At 37.8% G+C, this 22860-nt stretch overlaps 1 protein-coding gene across 3 annotated transcripts in view; it reads right to left on the bottom strand.

The window, feature by feature from the left end:
• Positions 1-2169: 2169 nt before the first annotated feature.
• Positions 2170-22860, bottom strand: part of PAK3 (p21 (RAC1) activated kinase 3) — a 293428-nt gene continuing 272737 nt past the window's right edge. For 2 of the 3 annotated variants that reach the window (XM_021718266.1, XM_021718265.1), the window contains 2 exons: positions 5759-5896; positions 2170-2396 (listed from right to left, as the gene is read on the bottom strand). In XM_021718266.1, the coding sequence (XP_021573941.1) occupies positions 2307-2396; positions 5759-5896 (228 nt within the window). In that variant the 3' untranslated portion in view covers positions 2170-2306. Of the gene's footprint in view, positions 2397-5296; positions 5425-5758; positions 5897-22860 lie in introns of all 3 variants that reach the window. The other variant, XM_008069468.2, reaches the window with a different exon arrangement.

A 22860-nucleotide genomic window follows, 5' to 3' on the forward strand; every position in this document is an offset into this window, starting at 1 on the left:
ACTCACTCCTCTAGGGCCTCCAAAATAACCAAAAAAAGGCCTTTTTAACATATAAGGGATGCTAATTAATAAACAAGGCTACCCAACCAGGTTTTTGGCTCTTTCCACTGGCAGGGCATAGTCAGCAATGTACTGAAATTTATTTGCATCCCAGGTATTTCATTGAAGTCCCTGGCACTAAGAGTGAAAAATTTAAATATCAATACTTGATTCTAAATGAGATAAAAATTAGACGTCTCTCTCTCACTAGAGCAGTGTGGCATTAAAAATTTTAGGCCCAGACACCTTTTTGCAAAGTATAACACAGTATGCTTCAAGTTAATATCATCTGCTTTTCTTTTTGCATTCATTGTTTTATCCCACTATAAACAGTTTTTGGGGGGGGGGTGCTAAGCCCCTCCCACATTTTATAGTCAAATAAAACAATAGGAAAATAGGAAATACACCAGAGGTGTTGTCTCCTAAACAAAAACATGTGCACTGTATGGTTATCTGAAACTCTAAAAAAGTGTCTTTATTTTAATAAATGGATGGATGGATGTTTAGATAGATGGATGTACATCGGCAGAGAAGGAGAGAGGCCTATGTCATTGATCTCTTTCCCCCTCTTCCTGAACATAGTTAAGTCCTATTCAGATTCTTCATATACTACAAATCAAGAAGCCTTCTACAGCACAAATTGTTAACTTTTCAAAGGCTTAGAGAAACAACTTTCCAGAATTTATAAAACTGACAATACACTCAAAAGAGAAGCACATCCTTTTCTATGCAGACACACTCCAGATATTGTTCTACTCTCAGAAGATTCAGGAAGTGCCAACTGTTGAATTTTTAACAAATAGAAACATGGTGAACTAATAGTCAAATTTTGATATTTTTCCCAAGCCACAAAAGGAATTCAGTTGGACTAACATTTTTTGGGGTATGATTACAAGCCAACATTATTTTCATTGGAGAGAATTTCAAGATGTTTATGAACACGCTTTAGATATTGAAAAGCCCAAGGAACTAAGTATGAACACACAATATTCCAAAACAGAAATTGGTGATATACAGGGAAAATGGGAATAAGCACTTAGAGCCAAACGTTGGTTGCGATGTAGCTGTCACTGAGATTCCATTTCTTAGAGTTGGATGTTTACTATCTGTTCTCTAGATGTTTACAAAAAATTGTAAATGTTATAAATTGTCAAAATAGGTAATTTTTATAAGGAAATGATGGTAGATGGATTTCCTCCGGATGTGCCTATTTTACAGTGCATATATTTCACAAGTACAAGAGAGGATTAAATTAGGTATCTTCACCTTTGTCTACTCAATGTCCAACAAGGATTTCAGTATTCTACATGTATCTTGTTTTCCTTTTGGCTCTCAGAGAAAGTCCCATTTTTGTTTAAATATGGTTTCTCCTATCAGGATTTCCTCACCCAGCAGGATGCCACAGTTTCAGTGTATCCTCTTTCAGGTATCACGAAGATCAACAAACTGGTTTACATAAATGATAAGTCAACTCCCTCTTAAGCATCATTGTAAAAATGTGACAGGACTTCACCATTTGAGCTTCATTTAGACATATAATTTTAAAAAGCCCTTCCTGAACACACATATTCCTCTCTGCTTTTGGAAAATGTCTTAAAAGAAACTTTTTCCAATATAAATGCAGAAAAATAGGTACACAAACCAAGCCACCACTATAGAAGAAGAATAAAAAATTGCAACTCTATTAGGGCATGGACTTCCACATGTTCACACAGTACTTGCTCTGTTTTTTTTTTTTGTTTGTTTGTGTGTTTTTGGTTTTTTTTTTTTTTTTTTTTTTGCTTTTTTTCTTTCTTTTTTAAAAAAACATTTTGACATTTTTTTTCTGGACATCTAATGACAATGCAAGTGAAAAACATCACATTGGGTAAGGAGTTTTGAAGGAGGTTCGAATGCAAGAGGGACTATTCTCTAACTTAAAAACAAACACAACACTATGAAGAGGAAGTGTGCATCTTTGAGAAACCTTTTTCTTCAAAGTGAATGCACAAAATGAGGGGATTCACTACTGGCTCTTTCGCTTCACGGTGGAAGTGACCACTTTATGGTCACTTCAACATTGCTGCCCTGTTTGGGCTGCGATTCAGGCTTACAAATAAATTACATAATCTGAGGGAGTAGGAAAAAGGCTTATAAGAAGTTTCTATTTATTTGAAAGTTAAAGAACCCCCACCCCACTTGACTGTCTTTTCTTCCATCTTTCCTGCAGCAGAGTTTTATTTCAGTCTTACTCATGAGGGAGATGGTGAAGGGTAAGGCTTGCAGTCCTAGCGGCTGCTGTTCTTAATCGCTTCCTTTGCAGCGATAATCAGAGGAGTCAGGCTGGAGAGAGGCTTGGCTAATTTTAAAAATGGATGCTGCAAAAGGAAGGAAAAAAAGAGAAATTACTGGAATTCTTTTCTCCAACAAGTATATTACTTTACATTTTCAAGCAGCCCTTTTTTATTAAACTATATTTTGAACACCCAATTAAACAACATTTAATTTAAAATGGTGCCAACTTTTGTTCTTCAGATGTTTTTGTCCTTCCTTCACAGTCATGAAATACTCTGAAAGCTGACTGGCACAGCACTGTGTTTACAATGGTCTGACTTTCTGATTTTCTTAAACTGATGGATTTATCCGGAGCAGCCCTCGTGCTTGAAAAAGTGTCTTCAGTTGACCACTAAAACTCTTTATCAACAAATCAATGGCTTCCTGATAAACCCAGTAGCTGTGCCTCCGTCATTTGTCTTTTAGTCCCTCTGCAGTCCTTAATACAAGCAAATCTCTCTTCCTTCTTTTAAATGTTTTATTTTGAGGGAGTCTGTGACATCCTACCATCTTGGGTCTCTTTCACACCCACGAGTACTGTCGATTCCCTCTCCATCTTCTTCTCTGGTTTCACTTCCTTCTTCTAACAACATATAAGAACTTGGCTCTCATCATCTGCTTTATCTAATTTATTTATTTTTCACAGATCTCATTTCCTTTCATGGTTTCAACCTATCATCAGCTTTATGGGGATGACTCCCAAGTCCATAGTGTATGACCTGATCTCTTTCCTGAGTTCTAGTCCTTGATCTCCAATTGTCCACTGGATATTTTCTGTGGAATCTTCTTCTGTCACCTTAAGTTCAACATTTAAAAAGTTGTGTTAAAGTCTCCCAAACAGAGTACTCTTGTGTAACGTAAGCTACAGGGGCTTTGAAGTCAGAGCACTTACGTTTAATTCTCACCCCTCTGTTTATTAAAATGGTTACATGAGGTGACAATCCCTTGTAGGGCCAAGAAATGTTAGCCATTGGATTATCTTCCATCACTTGTCCTTTTACTGAATGCTACCATTGATTTGATGCCCTAAAGTTACTTTTGTCTTCCTCTTTCTTATGTTCTAAATGCAATCAGCTACCAAGTAATTTCTTCTCAATATCTCTTATATTTTCCTCTTGCTTTTCCTAGTTTAGGCCCAAACAACTTAATCCCAAACTATAATAACTCCTCTTTGGTCTTCCTGCCTCCATATTTTCCTATTGTTAATTCTTACTGCATGCTACCAGATTAATATTCCTAAATAAAGCTTTTATCATGTTTGTTCCTCAGAGATATTCAACATTTTCCCAGTGCCTCCAGTCCCAACTCCTTAGCCTAAAGTTCAAGGCCTTCCACAGTATTATCTACTGTAGCTTCTTTACTTGAACTCTACTTCAGCTATACTTTCTATGTTCTTTTCCCTTAAACACTGCTTATGTACTTTTGATTATACCATAACACTTACACCTGAAATCCCTTCCCTCTTTTCTTCAACCTATGTAAAACTGATCTTTCAAGGCTGAGCAGACCTCTTCACTGTTTACAGATATTTTCTGATCACCCTAGCCTATAGAGATACTTCTCTAAACAACCATGTCAATTACTATTTGAACAGCCACTTGGTTTGAAAGCGTCTCTAAACAACCTTGCACTATACTTTAATGTACCTCAAAAGATAGGAAACTTTTTAAGAGTAGGAATCATGCCTTAAACAGGTTTGGATTACCCAGGGCACTTATGCTTTGTTAACTGAAGTTGCTCAAAAACTACCAATAGATGGACAGAGAATTGACTTAGGTCAAAAGAAAGACACACAAATATTCAAGACCTGTGTCATTTCTCCAGTCTTCTAGTGGCATGAATGCCATGCATCTCTCTCTCCTTTCTAACCTCTAAAATGGTAACAACAGGCTAGCGTCAGAGAGAGACTTACATGGACTTAAGGAGATATGCAGGTTATTGCTTACATGTATGGAATGAAAAGATGCAATAAACAAACTATTCAATTTGGACTTAAAATATAGCCTTGCATCAGTTACCTGAGTGATTCATATAAAAGTATTGTTGAGGAATGAATTGTCTAGATATTGATTCAATGACCTATTTTGCTGTATAGCTACATGAAAAGAACATGTATTTTCAGTAAGTCATCCTTGGAAGCACACATAACTCATACATGGGGTGGTGGGAGGGGTAAAAGGTGTGGAAGTGTAACACCGAGAATTTCAGGTTTTTCATCTGTAACTTGAGGCTGGATTAACAAAGGGCCATTCCAGATTTGACATTTTAGGGCCTTATGACAATGTGTGAGATGTTCACAGGTAGCAAAAAAGTGAAAGTGTAGTCTCTTCTGTTCTTCCAAATAGGTTTATTCCAGGTATGATCTGAGTTGGGGTCGGGGGTGTGGCACTGTCTCGGGAGAGAGTTTAGAAGCAATTGGAACAGATTTTTATTTCTTTGAGGATGGCAGGCTAAAACAAACTGAATCTGTGGTTAACATACTGTATAATCAAATGTTGCACCTTTTGCTTAATGGGCTTATGTGTTCAAAGTCACAGAGAAAACAAGCAGTAATTTTTCTTAGATGTTATAGGTCTTGATACATGTCCCCAATGAACAGTCCCCAGCAGTGAAGCTATGAATGTAATCCTGGTCACGTGCTGCTTTATCACATAAGTGCATCTTTTAGTCTAAATTTGTTTGTGTGTGATATGTAGTAAAAAGTCAGATAATCCAGGGCTCAAATCCCAGTTCTGCCATTCAAGAACTGTGTGAGCCTCAATTTCCACATCTGATAAATGGGATAGTAACATCTATCCTATAGAGTTGTAAGAATTAAATGATAAACTTATGTAAAGAATTTGGTACATAGTAAGTACTACTTGTCAACATATATATATTAATCCCTGAGAGTCATGAAAAGGACAAATGGTTACAGAGGCACTCACCACTGGATGGTACTCACCCAGGCAAGCAGGTGCCTGCCAATTGGCATCACAAGCAAAGGGGCTTTGACCAGTAAAGCATTAGAGTAGCAAATGCCATGGAAATAATTGCATAGTTATGTAGAGAATTACCTCCGGCCAAGAGCACCTGTATACAACATCCAGGGGCACAAGTAAAGTTTAGAACAAAACAGCAACACCAGAGGGTCACATTGTTTTTTTTTTTTCCCTTGCAAAATAAGACTCCAGGAAGAACAAAAGAGATTTATAGATTAAACTGCCAACTTCTCAGAAGGAAGGCAACATGTTAATCATCATGTATTAGATGTATACCTACAGTTATGTGCCTGTGGTCTAAAATCAAATGATAATAGCCTAACTCTAAGTAGACATGTCTTGACAGAACTCTCTTACTGTCACACACTGAGATGGAAAACCTCAATATAATGACTCTCTTTGTAATTGTCCTATTTTATGTTCACCTGCAAAAGCTCCTTGGCAGATCCTCGCCTATCCACATCCATCTCAAGACAGCGATTTAAAAAGTCACGGAATACAGCCGACAGTCTCTCAGGATTCTGGAGCTCTGGGGTTCCATTAGTGGCTATCAGATATAATGCCTATAGAAAAAAATTAGAAAAAATTCTATTCAGCGCATACATATTAGGGTCGTGGGTTGGTACAGAAGGCACAAATTCAGTTTCTTCTGGTTTATACTCTGGGCCTTAAAATTTTCATTTTAGAGAATGACATTCACATATATTGCAAAGTTTCTACAACATTTAGAAATGATTAATCTTGGCAGCAACTGAGGTGACAGTGAGGTATCCCATCTCCAAAAAACTTGGAAATAAGGTTACAAGGTTGTCCTCTGAGAGTTAAGTCAGAAAAAATTCATATATAATGAATGTGTGATTAAGTACCTACGGAATTAAAACAAAGGACTGATTGTAAGTCTGTTACACTAAAGGGTTGGAGAACACACATCCAAGCATGCTGACCTGAGTGTAGTTTCAGGACGGCACAATGGAAAAGTATTTGTAATATACTAAGTGCTTATTTTGTTTGAAGAATATTTGTGAGTAGACATGGGATGAAGAGAGTAAATTATAGAACAGAGAAACACAAAGAACCAGAAGACTGCAGTGCCTGGATGAGAGGCAACATGTGGGGCCCAAGGACTCAAATACTTTTGTCCTATGTCAGCTGTATCCCTACTGATTTTAATTGAATTTTCTGTGGCTTACCTACAATGAAAGGAAATATGAAAAAAGTCAACAGTGGTGGTGGTAGTAGTAGTAGTAGTAGTAGTAGTCCTGGCACTTGGGATTTACTATGGTAAAAGAATAAGTTGCTAATAATTATATATACATGTCTGAGAATTTTGTGGTGTAAGGCCACCACTAAGAGACAACAACTCATGGTGTGTTAGCAGAATCACGTTCCCTAGCCTTCAAGTCAGAGTTGGACCCAGGACCATGATCAATTCATAAAGGTAAATTCATAATTTGAAGGTTCTTAATAGTCAAAAAAGCCAGTCATTCCTGATCTCCCCATTAAGCAAATAATTCTAGAGCATTTAGTATTTATTAGGTATTCAATTAGACATTGGAGATCCAAGGATGAATAAGATTGTGATTCTGCTTTTGAAGATCACACAATTTAGTGAGGGAGAGAGACTTCCAGAGCACTACAAAACAGTGAGATAAGAGCTAACAGAGGAACACAGAAAGTGCTAAGTAAATACAAGGATGAAGCAATTTACACCAGAGTTCAGAGAAAGCTTCCCAGTGAAGGTTGGCATTTGGAAAGGGTCTTGAAGAATAAGCAGTAGTTTGCCTACAGATATTGCCACCAGGGTTATACCTGCCAATGCATGCAATCAACACCCTCTTTTTTTTATTTAAACTTTAGGAAAAGATAAAGCTGATAGGCCAGGAAGGAAGCCCTGGCACCTTTTTTTCTCTTTATTTTAAAGATGTGGGGTACAATTCAGGGTTAGGTATACAAATATTTATTATGCAGGTACCCTTGTTGATGAGGTGTGCCCCTCCCTTCCCTGGCAGTTTCCCTCAACTGCCAATCTGGACCCCCTCCCCTGGCAGTTTCCCACTACTGCCAATCTCTTTCTTACAGTATTATGATAATTGTTCAAGGTCCACTTATGAGAGAGAAAATATCGTACTCTGTTCCTTGTTACTGTGATATCACTGAGTATGATAGACTCTAAATCCATCCAAGTTGCTGTGAAGTTCATATGTTTGTCCTTCTTTATGGCTGCATGATATTCCATTGTGTATATGTACCACATTTTTAAAATCTAGTCCAGCTTCCATGGGCAGCATGGTCGGTTCCATGTTTTTGCTATTGTGAATAGAGCTACAAAAAAACCTACCTGTGCAAGTATCTTTTTGGTAGAATGACTTGAGTTCCTCCGGGTATATTCCCAATAGGGGGATTGCTGGGTCAAAGAGAAGGTCAAAGTCTAGTTATTTCAGAAATTGCCACACTGTCTTCCAAAGAGGTTGCACTAGTTTGCATTCCCACCAGCAGTGCAGAAGTGTTCCTTTTCCTCTGCATCCTCATCAGCATCTGTTGTTGTTTGTTTTATTCATGATGGTGTTAGGTGGTATCTCAATGTGAGTTTTAATTTGCATTTCTCTGATGATTAGTGAGACTGAGCATTTTTTCATGTGTCTGTTGGCTGCCCGTATATCTTCTTTTGAGAAGCACCTATTCATGTCTTTTGCTCACTTTTTAATGGGGCTGTTTGTTTTCCTTTCGGTGCATTTGAGTTCCTTGTAGATCCTAGATGTTAGGCCTTTGTCAGATATACAGGTGGCAAATATTTTTCCCATTCTGTGGGCTGTCTCCTCACTCTCTTGATGGTTTCTTTGCTTTGCAGAAGCTTGTCAGTTTGATGAGGTCCCACTTGTCTATCTTATCTCTTATGGTAGGGACACTTGCAACTCCCTAACTCTTATGAAGACATGCTCCCTCTTAAACTTGTTTGGGCTTTGCAGAAAATTATCATCTCCTTATCCCTTTCCCTACCATAGCTTCTAATAATATCAATACAAGTATTTCTCTCAGTCTTTTCCCAGTCCAGTTTTCATCAGCTGGTAAGGATATCTCTTCTTTCCTGCAACCTCCACAGTTGTACTTTAGAAAGGGCAAGGAAGAACTGTCTAATTTAATCTCTCACACAATTTAATGAGGGAGAGAGACTTCTAGAGCAGTACAATACAGTGAGATAAGAGCTAATAGAGGAACATAAAAAGTGCTAAGTAAATATAAGTATGTAGCAATCTACACCAGAGTTCATAAAAAGCTTCATAGTGGAGTTTGGCATTTGACCAACTGTCGACCTATGGCATGCACCAGAATCATACAGAGTGTCTGTTAAAGTACAGGTTTCCGAGAGACCTCCAGAATTCCTGACTCAGTAAATCTGGGCAGGGACCCCAAATTTTTTTTTTTTTTTTTTTTTTTTAGTTGGAGTCTCACTCTGTCGCCTAGACTGGAGTGCAGTGGCCGCTCCTGGCCACCGCAGCTCGACCTGCTGGGCTCCGGCAATCCTTCTGCCTCAGCCTTCCAAGTAGCTGGAACTATAGGCGTGCGCTACCATGCCCAGCTAGTTTTTTTGATTTACTGTAGAGGCGAGGTCTCGCCAAGTTGCCCAGGCGGGTCTCAAACCCGCAGGCTGAGGCAATCCACTCACCTCGGCCTCCCAAAGCAATGGGATTACAGGCTGAGCCACTGAGCCCGGCCCCAAATTTTGCATTCTAATTAAGTGCCCTGTTGATGCTGAAGCTGCTGGTTCCAGGACCACACTTTGAGAACAGTTGGTTTAACCCACCCAAGTAATTAAGCACCTAGATGTTCTCACTTATCTGTACATTATAATCAGCTGGGGAGAGTTAAAAAAATCCCCATACCCAGTTTTCATTCCCAGGACAATTAAGTAAAAATCTTTGAGAACAACATCCAGGCATCAGTTTGTTTTTTTTAATTGTAAAGATGTGGGGTACAAGTCAGGATTAGGTACATAAGTAGTTTATGTGCAGAATTAGTTCAGGGCCCCAACTGGTCTTCACTTCCCCTGGTTTAGGGTCAGGTACCCTTAGTTATGTTACATGCCCCCTACTTCCCCTGACAGTATTCTGCTACTGCTGACAGGCATCATGTTTTAAGCTCTCCAGGTGATTCCACTTTAGAGTCAATAATGTGAACCACTGGCCGAAAACCTGCAGCCGACCCCATACTTAATAACTCAGAATCTCTGCATCATAAGTACATCAAACAGAAGAACCACAAAATTCCATAGATTTTTCTCGCATAGTGATGTGTGAGAATTATAATGCCATATTCTTCTATAGAGTTCAATGAAACTTCTGGATTTCCCCCCTAGTACTGTACAATTAAAAGCCCACATGCAAATATACTTCCTTCAAATGAACACATTCCTTCCCCCACCTCTCATTCCTTTGTAATTTTTAATTCCTTCGTTGATGAACAGTACATGCCAACGGCAGCTATTTGAACTTCTGTGCTAAAATACAAGTCAGTGACAAATCCAGTTTTGACTAAAGAGATGAGATGGGAAAGGATGCACAAACTGCTTTTAGGAAATCACTGATTGGGCTAAAATCAAATGGTGCATAGTCATAGCAGATATATTAACTTAAGTTCAGTCAGAATATTTTAGTTCTTGGATGATTAGTGCTTGAAACACCTGTCCTCAAAAGCCATCTTTGTTCTTGTATTAAAAGAAAATAGGTTGCTACAAATTCCATCAGCGCCTCTTCCTCTCTTATTTCATCTGGCTACTACATCCCACCAAACTCATTGTCCTTTGCTTGCTTTTTTCCTACTCTGTAGCCAAGTCCATTCCTAAGCAAACACACCTCTTTTTCCCTTTCCCTCTCTTTTTCACTCTCCTTAGATCTGTATGCCTGCTACTGTTTCATTTTCTCACTTTTCTTTCACCTTTCTTAGCTTAATACATTCTACTCCATACACTCTTTCTAAGAAGTACATACACATCTTCTCTACCCAACTCCTTCTCATCACTCTTCAATCCATGCCTAATTACCTCAGGAAATGCATACACCTTTTGCCATTCCATTTAAGAATCAAAAAAATGGGCATAATCATAGTTTTTAAGCCTGAGTAATACTGGTGATACAGTGCAACTGGGGAGAAGAAACCCCTACCGTCTGAGTGAAAATCAGAAATAAGGAGTCAGTGCTATGAACCTCCACAGACTTCAAAGAACACATATACCGTCCCCAGAACTTCTACAAAAAGTCTGGTTGTGGCTGTTGTTGGGGGACTGATAGTAGGGTGTTTCAGTTGGTAGCCTAACAGCAGACTTCTGCCCTGGTTGATTAGGGTTGCTCACACACCCTTATCCCCAGTCATAACAGATCTATTAAGTTCAACCAGAGTATTTTAGTTTTTGGATGATAAGTGCTTGAAACACCTGTCCTCACAAACCATCTTTGTTCCCTTATTAAAAGAAAATCAATTGCTGCAAATTCCATTGGTTGCCTCTTCCTCTCTTATTTCAGCTGGCTACTAAACCTCCAAACTCACTGTCTTTTGCTTAATTTTTTCCGGCTCTTGTCGCCCATCCTAGTCCTAAACAAACATAACTCTAATCATGCAAGGCTGCCTTTTACTCAACACTATATCACTATGTTTTTGATGTTTAAAAAATTATTCATAAATATCATTTTAAGGGCTGTATAACAGTTCATCATGTGAATGCAACATAATTACTATTGTTGGACTGATTAAAGAAATACATGCATTATGAAAAAGGTTGAAACCCACCAGTATGTTAACAGTGGTTCTCTCTGGGTGGTAGTTATTAGTGACTGAATTTTTAAAATATATTTTTCAATTTTTAAAATTTTCTACAATGAACACGGTTACTTTTATTATTTAAAAAAACCTCCGAAACACTTTTTGAAAAATAAATTTGAAAAGCTTGATGAAAAGCAGGTTTTCATCAAGCCCTACCCTTTGAGGGAAACAAAAACCCAGACTATTTCTTTTGCAAGTATTGTTTTCATTTTAATTGCAACAGTATTATTTCCAACTAATTTCCATTGCAAAAATTCACACTTTCAGTTATACTATTAGCTAAACTGGCCTTTGTGGACTGGCCTGGGAATCTAATCACTATGTATAATGCCACTTCTATGGGAAAATGTACTCTGTGTTCCAAATAATTAATTTAAGAATGAACTTTGGGGACATATCCTGTGTGCAAACTGGGGACTATCTTAGTTAAAAAAGAAAATTGCTATCCATTGCCCTGCTAATGAGAAACAAATACAGTTGTAGACAATACAATGATGACAGCAAAAAGAAAAGTTACTAGCAAAGTCAAGGCTTAGATGAAGAAAGATTGAGGAGCACAGATCATAGATTTAGGCATAAGCGATCACATGGTTTTATCTGTGTTAGTGAAAACTCAAAGAAAATAAACTGGCTGTTAGAAACTAGACTAGAAATTTCCCATATACTCATTGGTTGCTTCTATCATAAGACACCACAGAATCATCTTTTGAGTTCTTCTTCCTCACTTGGCAAACTCCCCTTCCCCCTACCCTCACTATAAGCAGTCTACCAAGTTCTAGTATTGCAATCTTTAGAGATGCCTTTCATATTCATCTACTTCTCTCTATTCCCATTGTTTTTTGCTTATGGTTGGGCTTCTCTCAGAAGCTCCAAGGTTGTAATAACCTCCTAATTGGTGTTTGTTACTCAAGTCTTTAAAATTTTTAGTCCATTCTCCTTAACAATCTTATCACAGATCTCATCGTCATTCACTTCTCTGCTTTAAAAATTTTAGTGGTTCCCCATGATTCACAGATGTGATTTTCAAACTGTGCTCCCCAAAATTCTTCTCAAGAGCAGCTGAGAAAAAAGGAAGGGGGGGGAGAAGGAGAGGGATATAGATAGATAGATAGATAGATAGATAGATAGATTCTAGGATTCCACCCCTACACATATCTTTTTCAATCAGAATTTTTTTTTGCCTTTTTCTCTATTTATTTATGCTTTGAAGCAGTGTCACTGGAACCAGAGGATTACTATAGTTGTTTGAAAACCACTGATCCACAGGACATAGGAGATTCCTTAACATGGCATGTAAGATCCTCTCTGATTTGATCCTGCCCAACTTTCCAGTTCTCATCTGTTCTCTTCTCTCCCTAAGGCTCTTCTCCCTCAAATCCCACAAAAATATACACCAGTCAAAGCTTACATACTATTCACATCAATTTCTTCATCATTCCCTGAATTAAAAAAATTATCCTTCATAGCTGCCTAAAATGCTATCCTCATCTCTCTTAAGTGCTTGGCAAACTGCTACTTGCTTTTCAAGCTCTAGTTCAAATGGCATCTCCTCTTTATTTTTCCCATACCTTCCAGTAGATATGGTAACCAACCACCCTGATTTTCTGGGGACTACCCTGGGTTATAGCACTGAAGGTCTTGTGTCCCTCAGTCCAAGCAAACCAGCAAAGTTGGTCATTCTGCAGATGGAAGTAGCCATTTCCTTCTTTGTGTTCCCACAGCCCTTTGTTTATCGGTCCATTTTCACAGTGTGCTATGTATGAATACTTGTTATTTGTTTACAGGTCTTTCTTCCTTCCTAGACCGTGAGTCCATACAAAGGAGGAACTGTATCATGATCAACTCTAGATGTTGTGGTAATTTGCTTAAAATAGCTGTTTAATAAATATTTTTGTTGCTGAATGAAAGAACCAAAATGTATAAATTCAACTGAACTGGGAATATGCCAGACTGATATACAAAGTATTAAAGTTCAGAACCTAAAAGCGGCCTATTAAAATCTAAGAAGAGACATAGAAAATGAAAACAAGCTCCTTTTCTGAGTTTAACAGGCCTGGCATGTGATGATAACTTTTGACTACCCATTGTTCAGTGTGGGGAAAGAAAAGAGCTCCGTGAACAATGTTTGTAAGGGGATGCCTACAAAGAGAGGGACAGTTGGAAAAAGTTGACCACAAATGTCTGATGTAGGCAGATCCACGGAGGAAGGGAAGATAGCAAATACTCTTAGTTCAGAAACGTATTTTCTCTGGCTGATCTTGAATAGAGAAGGTGCTCTTGATTAATCTGTTGGATCATTAAACAAGGTCTGTTTTCTTTTTAAGTGTGGCAATATAGCTCCCATGACCTACTGACCTTATTTATAATGTTAAAAACACAACCGTCAGCCAGAAAAAATGTTGTCTTTTTTCATTGTGATATACACATTACCTAAAAGTTTCTGATATTCTAGAATTCTTCATAGTAACTCTGGTATCTTGGTAATAACACACAAACATCAAAGTTTTCACTAACTCTAATGTGCAACTCAATTTATCTAAGTACTAAGAGAAAACTAGGCTACCCAGTTGAAGAAATAATTCAATTTACTTTATTGGCAATTTCCTTGGTTAAAAAAGATCAAAGCAGTCATCATAGAAGTTACCACATTTCTCCAAAGAAGTCCCCAAACAATCCATATGTACTCAATAAATTTTCATTAAGGCAGTTTTGCAACAGGACTAACCATTTAATTAAAAAGCTTTAGTTTGTGACTTGAGTTCATTATAACAGTTTATAAAGTTTAGGTTAAGACATTAGAAAACAAACCAGGAGACTTACATGGAAATGTACTAGCAACCACAAGAGGCCCTGGTACCAGTATACTCACTTTACAAAGATGATAGGGTGTGGCAAAAAATTTCTTTGTAGGCTGAATACTTGGGACTCATAACACATTTTACCATGAAAATAATATTTTACATGGTGAAAGAGCTCCAGCCCAGCCCACAAAAATCTATTCACCATACAATGCAACTTAACTGTAAGAACAAGAGGGCTATTCATCTATATCTCACTATCTGTATAAATATTACATCTATAGGAAGTATTAATAGATAACATTGAATGATTACTATTAGCTCATATGCCCTGAAGTAGATTCTATTATAATCTCCAATTGACAGATGGAGAAACTGAGGTCTATGAAGTTAAGAGTAATAACTTGCCCATTGTCACACAACTAGTAATGGGAGAATCAGTATTTGAATCCAGGGAATATGAGTCCAGAGTCGGTGTTCTTTAACCACTGCACAATACTACCTCTCATTAATCCCAGTCTCTAGGGTAAGAGATCTCTTAGCAGAGGCAGACAAGGGCTTTTCAAGAAATTAGGCACACTGCCCATGAGCAACTGGCTTACTGGTACTTGATCCACCCCTGCTTCTACAGAGGAAATGGACTCTCTCAAGGTCGATCATTCTCTACCTGCTTGGAAATGGGGAACAAAGGGCAAGGTACCCAGTTAGAGGGATAGATGGGTTTCACACTACATTGCCCAGTGTCTACACACACACACACACACACACACACACAGTTGTTTCTCAGTATCCATAAGGGATTGGTTCCAAGAACACCATGGACACCAAAACCCATGTTAGCTCAAGTCCCTGATGTAAAATGGTATAGTATTTGCATATAACCTATGCACATAATCCCCTGTACTTTAAATAATCTCTAGATTACTTATGATAACTAGTACAATGCAAATGCTTATATGTAAATACAGTCATGTGTTACTTAATGACAGGGAATACATTCTGAAAAGTGCATTCTTAGGCAATTTCATCATTGTGTGAACATCATAGAGTGTACTTACACAAACCTAGATGGTATAGTGTACTACACACCTGGGCTATATGGATAGTCTATCGCCCTTAGGGTACAAACCTATACAGCATGTGACTGTACTGAATATGGTAGGCAACTGCAACACAATGAAAAGTATTTGTGTATCTAAACATATCTAAACATAGAAAAGGTATAGTGAAAATATGGTATAAAAGAAAATGGTACACCTGTATATGGTACTTAGCATGAATAGAGCTTGCAGGACTATAAGTTGCTCTGGGTGAGTCAGTAAGTGGTGAGTGAATGTGAAGGCCTAGACATTACTGTACACTACTGTGGACTTTATGAACACCATAAACTTAGGTCACACCAAATTTATTTTTTAAAATTACTTTTTCAATAACAAATTTACTTTAGCTTACTGTAACTGTTTTTAGTTTATAAACTAAAAAATTTTAAATAATTGACTCTTTTGTAATAACTTAGCTTAAAACACACTGTACATTGTACAAAATGTTATTTCCTTATACCCTTATTCTATAAACTTTTTGTAATTATTATTATCTTTTTTTTGGTTACTTTTTAAATTTTTTTGTTAAAAAAGAAGACACAAACACACTGTGTTAGCACACACATTAGCTGAGGCCTACACAGGGCCAGGATAATAAGTATCACTATTTTTCACTTCTACATCTTGTCTTCCTGTAAGGTCTTCAGAAGCAATAACACACATGGAGCTGTCACTTCCTATGATAACAATACCTTCTTCTGGATTACCTCCTGAAGGATCTAAGGCTCTGCTTGAGGAGTAGGTTTGTTCATACCAGCATCACCGCAAACACACAAATAATGCCTTCAACTAGGACATCACTAGGTAATAGGAATTTTTAGTTCCATTGTAATCCTATGGGGCCACCACTGTATATGCTCTCCGTCCTTGACTGAAACATTGTTATGTGGCACATGACTGTAGTTGTCATACAGTATTGTTTAGGGAATAGTGGCAAGAAGAAAAGTCTGTACATATTTAGTACAAATGAAACCATTATCTAAAAAAACATTTTTGATTTGTGGTTGTTTGAATCCACAGACTTGGCACCCATGGGTACAGAAGGTCAACTGTATACACATGTACACTGCATATATGTTATTAGGCAATTTCAGATAGATATATACATACACTGTGTATATATACATATACACACATATACATACACATTATATATATGTTGAAAGTTTATATGCAGCTTTTACTCTGGTTGTTGCCTGTAATCTACCACTGTTCTGATTCTTTTCTCATTTTAGAATTTTCAACTAACTTTGAGTGTTTTATGAGAGAGATTTGGCAACGAGTGACTTGACACCTTTTGCCTTAGTTTACTCATGACCTGAGATTTCAGAGGTTAAAGGTCAGAGTGTATTATTGCTGCTTCTGATGTGTTTATGGATTTCATGAAAGACCTTGACATTTTTCTTTCTAAGAAGAGAGTAAATTGTGCCAAATCTGCAAAAAGAAATCACCACATTTTTAATTAGTACTGTATTCCATACTTTGACTTATTCAGCCCAAGAGTCCAGTTGTGATAGCAGAATAAGCAATGGGGTTTAATTTCACTCCCTATATGTGTGTTGCATAGAAGTTCTCATCTGTCACAAATTATGATGGGCCTCTATTGTTGATGTTTTGTTGTTTCATCCATAAAAAAGCCATTTAAAATGAACCTATTCTGGGTCTATTCCCTTATAGGTTGATAATAAAAGTTAATTAGGTAGTGCTGACTGATTAGGTGTTAGCCTAGCTTTAAAGTGCACTTTTCAAACACAAAGAACTGACCAATGCTGTAAAATAAATACCAGATGACTTTGACAATACATGTGTTCATTTTCAGGATTAGTAATGCTTGTTAGGAAATGTGGAGTAGACTATTTGTGCTTATGAAGCAACCTTGGGCAGTCTAAGCAGTATGCAAGGTTTGGTGCTCCAGGGGATTTGGAAGTGGGGGTGTGAGTAGGCAAAGAGTTAAGAAAGGAAGGAAAACAAATTGGTGCAGGAGATAGAGGAAAGGAGTTGGAAAAAGCGTGGGGAGCAGAAGAAAGTAGGGCAAGGACAGTGGGAGAGAAGGTGGCTGGTGGAATGAAGAGAAAAAGAAACATAGTTAAAAGTTAGAAAGTTTGCGAGATCAAGGGGACCTGGATCCTAGGTCCTATTCTGCTACTGGTCCATTTCTCTTGTCCTTGTCACACAAAACTTCTCAACACATTTTCTGTATTTGGTATATTGCCCCTCCCATTTTTTTCTTTAACCCATACCTAATTTTCAGTTCTAAGGTATTACTTAACATTATACATTTGTTCATGTCTCATTTCAGAGTATTAGTGCAGGAGAAAACTGATTCTTTTTAGCTTTTCCGAATTATCATATTAGGGTCAAAACAGGCTGAGTGTGATATGACCTGTGAAACATGCATTGCTGCTCACATAAATTGATGTCACCTTTGTTTTCTATGCAGTTCATCAGCTCTGGTCATAACAACATAAAATTATTTCCATCATACTCCAGAGTGTAGAACATGTGTCCCTGCAATGGCTTTATCACTACAGTGTTCTTCAATGGCTTCTCCCCAAGATGACTATCAAAGTGAGGTTACTGAGTGCCACATGCAGCATGTTTCACATCATGATCAAGTGTTTTTGCTTGGTAGGAAGAGGGGGATCTTTTTATTCTATGGAATATAGACCTAGCTCAGAGGTGATGAGAGAGATGTTTCTGAGCTACTTTCTGAAGATCATTCCTCTGGAAACACTCATAAAGATAATACATACTCAAGCCATGACCCTTTTGGTAAAGTCAGGGAAGGCTGCAGCCTATGTACAGCCAGAGCACACAGAATTGGAGCAAGGGACCCATGAGTTTCTCCCCTTATTTAAGTAAATCTCATGTGAAGCCCAATGTAGAGAATCAATTAAAGAGGAAGTATTCTGGTGGAACTAAGAGCACTACTCATATGACCTCCTCCTTGGCTCTTTCAATATCTCAAATAACTCCATGGAACTCTGGGGCTTTGGAAAGCCCACTGGCAAATAGTAATCTAGTTAAATTCTACTCCTTTGAAGCACAAGACCATACAGTTCTGACTGGCAGATCTGGGTAAACAATTCACTCTTCAACTCACATGATGTTATAAGTTGGTAGAAACACTAGAAGGCCCCTTGTCTAGATCCCTCACGTTCACTGACCATCATAGATGAAAAGGTACTGCTGAATTTTGCTGTCTGAGCATGAGGGTAGTTCTTTACCAAAAAAGAAAATAAAGCAAAAAAAAAAAAAAAAAGGAAAAAAGAAAGAAGAAGAAAGAAAGAGATGAGGAAGGAGGAGGAGAGAAAGAAGAAAATGGAGAAGAGGGAGAAGAAGAAGGAGGAGGAGGAGAATGGGAAGGGGAAGGGGAAGGGGAAGGGAAAGAGGGGGAGGGGAGGGAGGAGGGGGGAGGGAGGAAGAGGAAGAGGAGAAGGAGGAGGAGGAAGTGGAGAAGGAGGAGGAGGAGGAGGAAGAAGAAGAAAAAAAGAGGGAAGAAGCAAGCAATAACAAAAAGGTAAGCTTGATTCTTGGGTTAACGTTACTACTCTGGCTCTCTCAGCTACAGAGCTATGATTGCCTTAATTAATTTAACTTTCTCCACAGAGAGGCTTATCTAAGACATCTCAGAGTATCTTTTTATCAGAATGCAAAGGGTTTTGTACAAGGATGTTACAACCAGGTTGAAAAAGGTACATATCAAAATAACAACAAAGGTTAGAAATTATCTTAATTATAAAGAAAACCCTGATTTTCTTGGTAAAGTAATTTAATTGGCAGAAACACAGATTTTAAAAGCAACAAAATAAAATATGTGAGTGGGCATTTTAGTGGGCAAATACCCATCATCACACTTCATGATTTGTTTTTTTAGAATGAACTTTGATCGAGGGACTTAGCTACTTAATTATAGGTATGGCCCTTATCAAGGCAATAGGCATATGCGTCCCTGGCTTATTTCCAAACAATGCTATAAGGATTCTGAGAAATGATAATAGCAGGACAAGGGATATCAGTCTTGGCCTACAGTGGGTCCCTGGTCACCATATTTTTTAAACTTTCTTTCCCCTCCTTTTTGCTGGTCGGAGATTTGTGGATTTGAATTTGCTACGGAATCAATTTCTCCTTTGGCTGTCTACTGGGTCATAACTCACCGGTTTTAAGCTGTCTGCTTCTGAATTACAATCTAAATGAGACTTGCAGCTTTCCTATGGCTAAGTCCCATTTTCCTATGCTGAATTCCTGACAACCAATGATTCTTAAGAGCTGTCTATCTTTTGACAGACCATTTTTTTTTCTGATTAAAAAGAAACTGTTAGTGTTCCATAATTATTTTAGTTGTAGTTATCCCAACTTGTTCCTCATCTTAGGCATAGGTTTGCCCTCAAAGTAGGAGGAGTGTCAACAAACCATCAATAAACCTTGCTGCTCCATAGTGGCTTACGGAAAAAGAAGGGAATGCTCCCAGCTCTTCCTGAAATACATTCAAAACAATATTGACTGAGTGCTAGCAAAGTATGCTTGCTTCTCTGGGGCTCAGGAAGTTTATGTCTGACTTTAATTCCAAGTGAGCACGCGCGCCATGAAACCCAGACATTCCAATCCACAACACAGGTTCCAGTGCTTGGAGGGAGCTAGAAGCAGTTTGGCCCTTAGTTGTTTTTCAGTTGCTAGAGATTCTCTCCTTCTGTTTAGCTCTCTTCCCTAGCCAAAAAGCTAACTAGAATTTCCCTGTTCCTATAAAAAAAAAGAAGAATAACTAACATTTGTATAGTGCCTTATGTTCAGGGAAAGGGGGGAGTAGGAAGCCTACTAGTGTAGTCAATAGGCCTAAATTTAGATTTCTGCCCTCCCTTCTCCCTAGCCATACAGGTAATTCACTCCTAATCATGAGTAGTCAGACTGATGGTGTTATTATGCAACAATATATGCTAGGTACTCATTCAGCAGCTAGCACATTTTAATGATGAACTCCATTTTCAGAAGAAGCAAAGTTGGAAAATAGCATAGCATGGAGGTATAAGCTGAATTAATGTCATTTTATTGATAGTGCTACTGGACTGGTAAATCAGAGTATGACATAAAGCACATTAGATTTCAACTAGGCTTTGACAGTATTACTCATTTTTTTTTTTGGATGAAATGGAGAAAAGTGGGTAAAATGAAAGCGTGTTCCTTTTTGTTGGATCATCATGCTCACAGATGACTGATAAAAAATTGTTTTTCGGTCTAGATAGTGTTCTATAAAGAGCTTCCCATACAGTTTTGTATTTGGTCTAGTCCTGGTTACCATTTTTCCCTGAGGATGGAACCCTGATGCCACTGGTTCTTAAAAGTCCACAGATCATTCCAACATGCAACCAAGGAGGAGAACCACTGGTAAAGAGGCTGTGGTTCACATGCTATACTGCATACTGTTTTTTAAATTGATACCAGTAACTGTCTTTCAGTGATCCAATCTTTGATACGGCTTCATAGAAGTTTTAAGCAAGGGTAGAAAGAGAACACAAAGTTCATTTCAACCTGGATAAAAATTTGGAAAATCACACCAAAAAAAGGTTTCCTAGGGTCTAGTAGGGACTTCAAGTGGACATCATTGAGACATTTCGAAAATACAAAATTCCATAAAAACCTGTTGACAAGAACAGACCTGCTATGTGTGAATGCAAAGTTAATAAAGAGGCACACCCTTGGTGCTGAGAAATAAAACAAATCAACGTTTTGCTTTACAAAAATGATGTGCCTTTTTACTTAGAATCAGGTTATTATAATCACAGGTTTTAAAAATATGTATCTTCAATTAACAAAAAAGTTGAGGATATCAGCTGAACACCAACATATGATTTGCATACCCACAGGGAAAGTTTTAACCCCAGTCACTTTGGCAAACAGAAGAAACAAGGCACTTCATTATTGGAGTCTGCACTAAAACTGTCCATGGGTCACAGAACAACATGTCCAAAGCCAATTATTTTGAGTGCAAAGACTTCAGGCAGTGGAAGACGGTAAGGAACTTGTCTCCTCTCTGTCTCTGGAAGGGTACCAACCTCATAACATCAGTACAGTTAATAACTCTCTGACCTTTAAAAGGCATTTTATGAACAAATTAGGTCAATTAGTACAGAGCAATTTACTTTTAAAAAAATCCCAACCACTTTATAACTGGGGCGGGGGAGGGCGGGCGGGGGGAGTTAATTCCTTGTATCAACAATATCTTAATAGGCAATATTCATAGAGGATCTGCTCAGCTGGAACTAACACAACAAAGACACACACACACACCCAAGTGAAACACAAAAAACCTTAAAATGTATAGTCCCAGACTTCACCTTGAATTTCTTTTGTTCCATGTTACCTGTTCATGGTAATTGTGCAGAATACTCTACTCCTTGAAAGGATGGGGATGCTGCTAGTGTGAAGAGAGAGTTCTTCAGGGATTGGTAAATCCAATCTCCCTTCATGAGTGGGTATAAAGTACTCTAAGCATTTTTTCTCTTTTTCCTTTCTTACCTTTCTACACATTATACATTTCCATATTTTGAGAGTAGAATTTGAATCTGTGCATATATTCTTTTTACCAACAATGTGATGCCCTCTGTACATTCAAAACACAGCTTCTGCCTCATTGGCTATATATAACACAATAGCTACTGGCTTACTTCTGCATTGAGCAAGCATTTCTTCCATACTCCTTTGCTTTACCCCTCATGATCAACAACACATCTCTAAATAAATATGGTAGAGTTGGGCTATTTTCCATTAGAAAGCTATATATATATTTTTTTTTTCCCGATAATGAAATGGACATTGTTCCAGGTGATCTACACACATTATTCATTTAGTTTCATGTTAAGTCTGCAAGATAGACATCATCTCTATTTTACAGATAGAAAAAAAGCGAAGAAAAGTTTTTAAGTGACTTGCGGTCACAGAGCTTGTAGGATGCAGAACCAGGACATACCCAGATCTGCCTGACTGCTGGACACAATTTTTTGCATATCAACATGCTCTACTACTCTGTACTCTAACTTTGTCTTCCTTCCAGTTATTTTGCTTCCTTCCTTCCACTTCTTTCTGTCTCAAAGACTAAAATGGTGAACAAATCGTAGTATTGGAAGAGTTTTAAAGAAAGGACTGATCTAGCATTCTTTTATACCTTTCCTAAAGCTCTGGATGATTTTCTATTTCCCCACACATGGCCTAGTACAGGATCCAAGAATATGCAGGTTCCCTACAGGCTCTTGTTAATATCTTTTTCTCTCCAATTTCCCAATGGTTTCACTGACTACTTTTGTCCAATTCCAAATAAGGGTTAATAGTCTAAGACACTGTGTTTTCTTTAAGAGAACATGAAGAAAGCATATTTGAAATCAAAACTAAAAATGCATTCTTGGTGTTTAGGAGAGATAGGCTCAGACCAGGGCTAGCCCAATATGGACTTTTGATTGATTAATTGGAGGTAGTTCACACACGCAGAGTAAAGAATAAAGTTAGAGTAAATCCTTATCAGTGTAGTTCAATACGGTGGTGTTTGTCTGCTGTCATTTTGTTATAGCCTTAATGTAGGCTCCTGAACCTTGCAGTTTGTTAATCTGCAAGTACTTGTTTAGATATAAGACAGAGGATTCTAAGAGACAAGCTGTTAATTATGAGTTCTAATCCCAGGCTAGAAGATACCTATTAAGATTAAAACTTGTTTCCTTTTTTCTAACAATTAGCAGCCTAGCTAAAGAGCAATCAATTGTAATTGGAGAACTCAAGAAGGTAATAAATGCATTACTGAGACTAGTTGCTTTACAGAGCCATTTATTT

This window comes from Carlito syrichta, unplaced genomic scaffold, assembly GCF_000164805.1.
Source record: "Carlito syrichta isolate Samal-C Ts95f unplaced genomic scaffold, Tarsius_syrichta-2.0.1 Scaffold312060, whole genome shotgun sequence".
In the NCBI taxonomy this organism is placed as follows: domain Eukaryota; kingdom Metazoa; phylum Chordata; class Mammalia; order Primates; family Tarsiidae; genus Carlito; species Carlito syrichta.